The sequence below is a fragment of the Microtus ochrogaster genome, chromosome 8, assembly GCF_000317375.1.
Source record: "Microtus ochrogaster isolate Prairie Vole_2 chromosome 8, MicOch1.0, whole genome shotgun sequence".
NCBI classification, from domain to species: Eukaryota; Metazoa; Chordata; class Mammalia; order Rodentia; family Cricetidae; genus Microtus; species Microtus ochrogaster.
Genome location: NC_022015.1, coordinates 73,396,783 through 73,406,244, shown reverse-complemented (window position 1 = coordinate 73,406,244; position 9,462 = coordinate 73,396,783). Strand labels below are relative to the sequence as shown.

The 9,462-nt window shown below is 47.7% G+C and overlaps 1 protein-coding gene across 1 annotated transcript in view; it reads left to right on the top strand.

Annotated features, from left to right (window-relative positions):
- The first annotated feature begins 4,359 nt into the window (after positions 1-4,359).
- The window catches only part of Oga (O-GlcNAcase), a 41,083-nt gene continuing 35,980 nt past the window's right edge, over positions 4,360-9,462 (top strand). Inside the window, exon 1 of the mRNA XM_005352373.3 lies at positions 4,360-4,558. Within this exon, the coding sequence (XP_005352430.1) occupies positions 4,360-4,558 (199 nt within the window). The remainder of the gene's footprint in view (positions 4,559-9,462) is intronic.

Genomic DNA, 9,462 nt, shown 5'->3' with positions numbered 1-9,462 from the left:
CCAGGGCTACGTAGTGAGTGAGACCCTGTCTCACAGAAACAGATAGGACTGGGAGATTGCTCATTTGGTAGTGCCTGCCATGCAAGCTCGAGGACCTGAGCTTGATTCCAATGTTATTTCTTTTCTCTTTCTTTCTTCCTTCCTTCCTTTCTTTCTTTCTTTTGTTCTTTCTTTCTTTCTCTCTTTCTTTCTTTCTTTCTTTCTTTCTTTCTTTCTTTCTTTCTTTCTTTCTTTCTTTTTCTTTGTTTTGTTTTTTTTGAGACAGAGTTTCTCTGTAGCTTTGGAGCCTGTCCTGAAACTAGCTCTTATAGACCAGGCTGGCCTCGAACTCACAGAGATCCTCCTGCCTCCGCCACCTGAGTGCTGGGATTAAAGACGTGTGCCACCACTGCACAGCCTAAGCTCTAATTTAAAATGATTTGTTTTATTTATGTATGTGTCCGTGTAGGTGTTTTATCTACATATGTGGCTGTGTGCCATGTGCATGCCTAGTGCCTGTGGAGGCCAGAAAAGGGCACTGGGTGCTCTGAAGGCCAGCTATCAGCCACCATGTGAGTGTCCTTCTGCAGAGCAACAGGTGCTCCAGCTGCTAAGCCATCTCTCCAGCCCCATAAGCTCCACTTTTCGACATGATAAATTTAATCATTCTAGGTCTTCATGAAAGTGTGGCTGTTGCCAAGAAGGTGTTGGAGCGCAAGAGCGAAGTTCTGCTTATACATACTCAGGAGCCTCTACTTAAAGGCAGTCCTCAGAGCCACAGAAGAGGATCCAATGTAAGCTTTGGTGCTTACAAAGGGTCTAGACAAGCAGAGAAGGAAGGGAATTCCTAATCTTTCTGGGTGTTGGGACTGCACAGTGCCACCACCCCTCTAGTGCTGAGCTTCCCTGGTTCCAGCCACCAGCGTCCACCTAGACAGCTAGTAAATAGTATTCACCGTGTGAAGTATTCCCTGCTTACACACCACCAGTTTCCACCTTTATACACGTACCAAAACCCATCTGAGTTCCTGTTTTGTAGATTATTTTATCTAATGCTATTTTATTTTTTGGTTTTTTGAGACAGGGCATCTCCGTGTAGCCCTAACTGTCCTGGAACTTGTTCTGCAGTTCAGGCTGGCCTCGAACTCAGAGATCCCCCTGCCTCTGCCTTCCAAGTGCTGGGATTAAAAGTGTGCACCACCTCCACCACTGGTTGTATGTGTGTGCAGGTGCTGGGTTGTGAGCTGCCTGGTGTGGGTGCTGGGAAATGAACTCAGATCCTCTTGAGACATCTCTGCAATCCCTGTACTGAACAAATGTCTGTTTCTGAAGCTAAAATAGAATCTGTGAGGGCAAGGACCCATCTCATTCATCCCACATATATGTATCATAGGCTTCCTAAATACTGGTACCTTTTTAATTTCACATTCTTTTTTATGTGTATGGGTGTCTGCCGCACATGTATGTCATACACATATATGGGGGCACCACTGTATGCAGTGCCCAGGGAGGCTAGAAGAGGGCATTAGACACCTTCCCAAACTGGAGTTCTATATCACAGTGAGCCACCAAGTGGGTGCTGGGAATCACCTCCAATTATCTGGAAGAGTGTCAGTGCTCTTAGCTGCAGAGCTGTTTCTGCAGCCTCCACTGCTACCTCTTGTAGGTGATAGGGCAGGGGGCAGGGTAAGCATGGGCTGTGTGGAGACTGTGTTCTAGCTGAGTGGTTAAGAATCACACCCTTATCTCTGTGAGTTCGAGACCAGCCTGGTCTACAGAGCTAGTTCCAGGACAGGCTCCAAAGCCACAGAGAAACCCTGTATTGAAAAACAAACAACAACAACAACAACAAAAAAAAAAAAAGAATCACACCCTTCAGGCCTGGGGATGTAGCTAAGGGGTAGAGTACTTGCATAGGCCTTGGGCTTAATTACCACCCAGAAGGAAAAAATAAATGTTCCTCAGCTGACGTCAATGATTCAGACTAGCCTGGGCTACTTAATGAGACCCTATCTCAAAAAGAAGAACAGAAGAAACAAACAAAAAGCTGGGCTTGGGTGGGACATGCTTATAACACAAGTACTATGAAGGTAGAGGCAGGGAGGGGAAGATGGAGGAAGAAGAAATTACTTATATTTGGCTGTTAACTGCCAAATCTTAACAATCCAGGACTGAGAAGAACTGCTAAAAGCCCTCGCACTGGGGCCAGGAAGGATGGCTCAGCCATTAAGGTACTGTGTTAAGAGAAACCCATGTACATCTGTCTAAGGAGTATCAAGGATTTATTAAGATAGGAAAGGGGAAATCCACTCATGAATACAGGAGATGGTAAATCCAGTCACAGAGTCCTTGGAAATCTGGGGACTGATCACAGGCTGCTCCATATGACCTGCCTCAGTCTTCACCACCCGAGAGTGTGCCCACCCCTCTTCCTTTCTTATAAAAGGTCAGGTAGGCAGACAAGAAGCACCTCCTCTCTAGGGCCAGATAGCCCAAGGTCATGGACGGAACCCTTACGGTATCGCTCTTCCAGAGGACGGACCAGGAGTTCAGTTCCCAACACCCATATTCCAGTGGCTCACAACTGCTTCTGCTGCCCCCCAATACAAATGTGACATGCATACACACACATTAAAAAGTAATAAATAAAAGGTCCTGGATGGGGCTGGCAATGGCTCAGTGGGTAAAGGTGCCTGCCCAGTCAGAGCCTGACAACCTGAGTTTGATCCCCAGATCTGCAAAGGGAAGGAGAGAACCCACTCCACAAGCTGTCCTCTGACCGCCCATGGCATGGGAACCCACACAAAATAAACAACTCAAAATCCCTGGAGAGCTTCTTTAGCATGTACAAGACCCTGGGTTGGATACCCAGCACTGCATACACCTGGCATGCCAGTTCACACTTGGAATGGACACCCACCCTTCAACGTCCCTGGAGTTACAAGTTGAGCTACCCCGTTCAAGTATAAAATAAACTACTGTCGTAATATTGAGCACGAGAGGTTTGTGCCCAAACTGAGGCGGATCTCTTAAGGCACATAAATGTCAAGTGCACTCTGAGAAGACTACCGGAAACTGGGAAACACAGCAGGAGCCAAGCCCACAGAGGCAGGCTTTCCCAGGAAATGTTGACGCTCGGGCTAAAAGGATCATGCCTTATGCACACTACACACTCCCCATCGCCACCACAAACCCGCCTTCCACCCCTCTTCTACCTTTATTAGACTTTTGTTTCCTATGTGCTTGGAATGTAGTCTTTTCTTTCTCCATACGTAGTCTGGCGAATTTCATACCACGGGCTCTCCCCGAACAAGGAGTTATCTCCTCTGACTTCCCGAAACAAATGAAGGGGTATTCTCAAGCAGAAACTGTGTGTACTAGATTATTTTAGCCATATTATGAGGTCATAATGGTGCCACAGCCCAGAATGTGACAAACTCTAATAAACAGTTGCCTGCACAATTGAAAACGGGTTAGCTCCGAAGGGGGAGTAGAAGAAAATGACTCAAGACAGAGGGGTGAGCTGAGCTCCTTGGCATGTCTTCACAGAACCGAACGTGGGCCTGGCAGACGTGATGGGCCAAGTTATTAGCAGCATCTCCTAAGTAGGTCAGTGTTTCCTGCCACTTTAAGACCAGAGGCGTCGTTTCTGCGTCTGCGCACTGGGAGAGTGAACGCCTCTTTTCCCCTTCCCCCTCCTCCCTCCCAAACGCCCCAGCCCGCCGCATTCTCCCGTGCTCCCCCTCCTTCGGGTGGGGTAATGGTCGGTCCCAGAGTGCGGCCCTCATCCCGGAGGGTGGCGAGCCAAGTGGTACGTTCCACGGCCGCACACCTCCGCGGTTTTCACGGCGCCCTTTGTTCTGTTTCCCCCTAGCAAATAAAGCATAATGGGCTGATCCCAGAGAAGGCGGGGGAGCCGGGTTAGGGACCGGTCTGAGCCGGTCTGTGGCGCAGGCGCAGTGCGGATAAACAGGAAGCGGGCGGCAGAGGCAGCGGCAGTGGCAGCTTAGGGACTCCCGGGGCTCCTAGCCGAACAATTAAGGCTGTTTGGAGGGCGCCGGACGCTGAGGACGGAAGTAGGCGCCTCTGGCCTCCTCCCGTGCAGACGCAGCGGCGCTCTCGCCCTCCGCTTAGGCTCCCGGCCCCCAGCCCAGGCGGAGGCAGCGGCTGACAAAGGGCTCGAGCCGGTGCCGCCGCCCTTCTCATCCGGGCACTCGGGGCCCCGCCGAGAGGAAGGGGGAAGGGCGGAGGGGGAGGGGAAGGAGCCCGGGAGGCGCGCGCTCGGAGCCGCGGCCCTTTGCAGGGCTCCGGGCCTGTGGCCCAACGGACCAAGGCGGAAGAGGAGCTGCGGCGGCGGTGGCGGCGGCCGGCGGCAGGAGGATGGTGCAGAAGGAGAGCCAGGCGGCGCTGGAGGAGAGGGAGAGCGAGCACAGCGCCAATCCTGCTGCCCCCTCGGGGGCTTCGTTGGAGCCGCCTGCAGCTCCGGCCCCCGGAGAAGACAACGCATCCGGAGCCGGGGCGGCGGCCGGGGCCGGGGCGCCTGGAGGAACCCGCAGGTTCCTGTGCGGCGTGGTAGAAGGTGAGTCTGCCCTCCAGCCCCGCCCCGGTGCCCAGCACTTCGTCCCCCGGGGTAGGCCTGCTGGTGGGTCTTCGTGGGGTCTCCACCCCCACCCCCACCCCCCAGGTCGCACGCTTGCCCTTGCTAAAGCGGGTGTGGGGGAGGCGAGGGGAGACGGAGGGAGGGACTCACTTCTTTTTCTCCAGTCTTGAGCGTCCCTTTCTCCTGGCTACTCAGGAGCCTGACCCCACCCTCCTTGGGCTTGGAGCCAGGCAGACCACGGAGGAGGAGGCGGGGGCAAGGAGTCTGTTGTCGGCTCTGTGTTTCACTTCTTTGTACCTTGGGATCTTAGTCCCCAGGGTTGTCTGCTTTGAAATGAGGAAATTTGTGCAGCGCTCCGGTCCTCACCCTTGTCAGGGGCTGGGGAATTCAGCCCACACAGGTATGCTTGGGAGTGAAGGGGAGCGCAGTTCGGCCTGTAGTACTACAAACCCTGGCTTAGGGTATTTCTTTGCTGCTCTGCAAGCCTTACAAGCCTCTTCTCCCCCTGAAGACTCATCTGCAGTCGAGAAAAGTGTCATGTTTACCAGTTGCTTTATTCTACTCTTGTGTGTGTGCTCGTGTGTGAAAATTTCAGTATACCATTCTGAGAACGTCTGTGATGTGGAGTTAGAATTAAGTAAAAGGTTTGGTTTTTATAACTGCTGTCTTCTCATTCACAGTTGAAAGGCATGAGGGACGTTTTGGTAGTGAGGGAAGATTGCCAGATCATCTTACTGCAATTTCTGAATAAGAACCGGCAGATTCTGAACTCAGGAAAGCACATTACCTTAGTTCTAACCTAACTACGTCGTAGCTGGGTGGTCTTCTTCTTCTTCTTCTTTTTTTTTTTTTTTTGGGCAAACCCAAGGTTTCCCAGTTTCTCTCCCCCTCCCCCCATTACTGGAGAATATAAAAACTAACACTCAAACCAAAAGGGCTGTAAGTAGGATTCTTGGTTGATAGCATCAGCTTTTCCCAGTCTCGTCACCATGTATTTTGAAAGATAAAAGATGGTCGTTACGGTATTTTAGATGAAGATGATTTGCGGGGAGAGAACATTCTTGGCAGCTGCAGTAGTAAGACATGAGACAGTTCAGCAAAATTATTTTACAAAATTTGGGGGAGTACTGTTCCTACTGGAGTCATTATTTATGAAAATGTGAGTGCTTTGTTGTACATACTGAATTTGCCAGAGTGCAAAAAGATTTTAGAAAAACTGCGGTGGAATTTTTTTTCCTTAAAAGACAGGGAAGGCCTGGCAGTTTTATTTGCAACAAAATTGTGGCTGGGATTACAGGCCATCATCCCAGTTTAGGTGTAAATTTCTTGGCTGTTTGTTGTTGGGGGTTGATTGCCCCCCCACCGCGGGGCATCACACTGGAGGGATCTGTATTGTCAAAGGTCCTAGGGTGGTGGCTGGTAGAGCTAGCCTTTCCTGTTGATGTCTGTAATCTGCATTGGCAGGCTGAGAGAAGGGGTTGAGGGGTTGAGGCTGGCCTGGATTACAGAGTAAGACCCTGTTTAAACAACAGCAAAAAGTGGAAGTGTGAAATGAGGTATGCTGGAGTGAATGTCAGGGAGCCTGGCAGTGTGTTACCAAAAATGAGGAGATAGCATACTGTGGTTTAAATTGGTTTCCCTAGAATAGTATTAAAAATATGTTAAAATGAAGCTGTCTTCAGTTGTTTTCCCTCCTGTCATTCCCATGTGCATATTTTTCTTAAATGAGCACTGAACCAGCCCCAGTGTATTAATTGCTTCTTGGTTGGCAGCTTCCTATGAAGTGTAGGAAATACTGTAGTTATAACCAGGGTGGTTGTTGTTCCTTGCCCTACAAACCTTGGTGGTTTTTAACTCTTGTGTTAATAGTACACGTCCTCTTTGTGGTTCAATTAATCCAAACCATAAACCTGGCTCTGAAAGAGTTGCTGAAGATTAAATTGTTAAAATTAGGGGCTTGAGAGATGGCTCAGCAGTAAAGAGCACTTCTTACTCTTCCAGAAGACCTAGGTTGCATTTACATGGCTCCTCAGAACCAACTCTAATGCCAATTAGTCTGTAACTCCAGGGAGTCCTGCTTCTCTTTCCTCTGAGGGCACCACACACATGCACAGATGCATGTAGGCAAACACTCCTGATGTTTACAATAGAAGGTGCTGCTAGGGTTTAATGGTGATTGATTGTTGTGCCATTCTTTTTGGGGTACAGAATATCTGCCTAGGATTAGAGTTCCTTTGGGAGAATGCTTGTGTGAACACTGAGGAGTGCTTTAAAACTGTTTTGCAGGGGAGATGGCCACAGCATGCATGTGGAGGTCAGAGGACAGTTTTCAGGAGGCCTTGTGGTCCCAAAGATTGTCAGACTTGACAACTGCCTTTATCTGCAGAGCCATCTAGCTGTCCCCAGTGCTTATTTTGGTCATCTTTCATGGTGCTTCTGAGTTTTCCTGATCTCTTGCTAATGATTAGGCTGGGACTGGTTGAGGGAAAGGTTAGATTGGCTGTGAGGTGTCTAGTGGTGTTCCTAGTGAGCTGGAGAGCTCCAAATGCCAGCTTTACCCTTAGTCAGTTTTTTTAGACATAGTTTCATATTATTTACAGTTTTCATTTAAATGCAAAATAGATGTAACTAGAAAAACAGTATAGAAGTTTGTTTCCTACAGTGAACACTACTGTGTCACTTACATCCCTAACTAATCTGTCTTTTTTTTTTTCTTTTTCTTTTGTTTGTTTTTTGACACTGGGTTTCTCTATAAGCTCTGACTGTCCTGGAACTTGCTCTGTAGACCAGACTAGCCTCAAACTCACAGACATCCTCCAGCCTCTACCTCTTGAGTGCTGGGATTAAAGGTGTGCGCCACCACCACCACACCTGCCTCCTAATTTTTCATTTCACAACTTGATTCTGAAATTAAGAGAGCTTGAAAGTTTACTGTTCAGGTCAGCACTGCTGTTGGGTTTGTGAATGTGATCATAGCCTGTTACTAATTAATTAATTAGTTCCTTTTTTGTTGTACGAAATTTTCATAAAAGGTGATCATAGCCAAGTGTGATGATTCACACCTGAAATTTCAGCACTTAGATGACTGAGGTAGGGAGGTGGCTACAAGGTCTAGCTAGACCAGCCTAAGCTAAAGATCTATTGCAAAAATAGATCTATGTGTGCGCGTGTGTGTATATACCTTCTTCTAACTCTTTGATCTCATTAACTTGTGTAGCTCTTAAAATCACTCCTCTAGAAGTAATTGAACTCCCTTTTAGTTTTTTGAGACAGAGTCTCACTGTTGCCTAGGTTAGCCTGGAACTATGTAGTTCAGACTGGCTTCAAACTTAGGCCAATTCTGCCTCTGCCTCTGCCTCTGTGCTGGGACCACTGGCAGAGCCACCATGCCCATCTCTTACTCTCCCTCCTAGTGATAAGAGTTTGGTTTGCTCTGCTTTTGTTCCTTGCTGACTGAAGTCCCACAGTCATTCAGTCCCAAAGAAACACACAGAGGTCTACATTAATCATAAACTGATTGGCCTATTAGCAGGCTTCTGATTAACTATTTCTTACATCTTACATTAACCCATTATTGTCTGTGTTAGCCATGTGGCTCAGTACCTTATATCAGAGAGGCAGTCTCATCTTGCTTACTCTGCATCTGGGTGATGACTACAGACTGACCCTTTCCTCTTCCCAGAATTCTCCTGTTCTCATCGCCCCACCTCTACTTTCTGCCTGGCTACTGGCCAATCAGCATTTTATTAAAAATAATACAGGTGACATGATAAAAGACCATTGTTCCCACATCACTCCCCCCCTTTTTTTAAATAAGAACTCTGAATCTCATATCCTTTGTTTAGTTTTTCTCCTGACCGTTACCCGTAACAACTTGTAACCAACATTCTAAACAAAGGCAAACATCCATAATCCGTATTTTTGGGAATACAGGCATGGTTTTCCAGGCTACTTTCTGCTGATTGGGGGCGCTGATAATCTTACAGGGACCTAAAGAAATTTAGAATTATGATCAAGTCCTGACTGGAGTATCCTGTGAAGCTTGATCATCTTGAAACTGTTCTGGATGCAGAACTCAGACATCTGGGCCTTTCATTACTACTGGAGATTTCTCAGGGGGTCTTCCTTGACCAAACCTGATTTTTCTTAACTCAAAATTGAATCCACAGCTTCTCATTTCCTGTGGAAACAAAAGCAAAACCTCTTCTCCAAAGTAACATACCTTTTTTTTTTTTTTTTTTTTTTTTTTTTTTTTTTTTTTTTTGGTTTTTCGAGACAGGGTTTCTCTGTGGCTTTGGAGCCTGTCCTGGAACTAGCTCTGTAGACCAGGCTGGTCTCTAACTCACAGAAATCTGCCTGCCTCTGCCTCCCGAGTGCTGGGATTAAAGGTATGTGCCACCATCGCCCGACGTAACATACCTTTTGAAGTCAGGGTATTTTCAAAATACATATGTTGGATTAATCCAGTATTGACTGAGTTTTCTGTCCTGCCCGGTTCCCGCAGTCCTTAAGTCCCAAAGAAATCACACAAAGGTCTACATTAACTATAAATTTATTGGCCCATTAGGTCCGGCTTCTTATTAACTCTTATAACGTATATTAGCTCATTTTTCTTGTCTATGTTAGCTACATGGCTCATCCCTTTTTCAGTGAGGCAGTCACATCTTGCTGCTTCTGTGGCTGGGCAAGGACTGCAGAGGAATGGGCTTCCTCCTTCCCAGAAGTCTCCTGTTCTCATTAACCTGCCTCTACTTCCCTGTCTGGTTGTCCCGCCTGTACTTCCTGCCTTGCTACTGGCCAATCAGCATTTATTTAAAATATAATTGTCAGAATACAGACCATGGTCCCATAACAGTCCAGCAGCATTTATAATCAAATTTTTT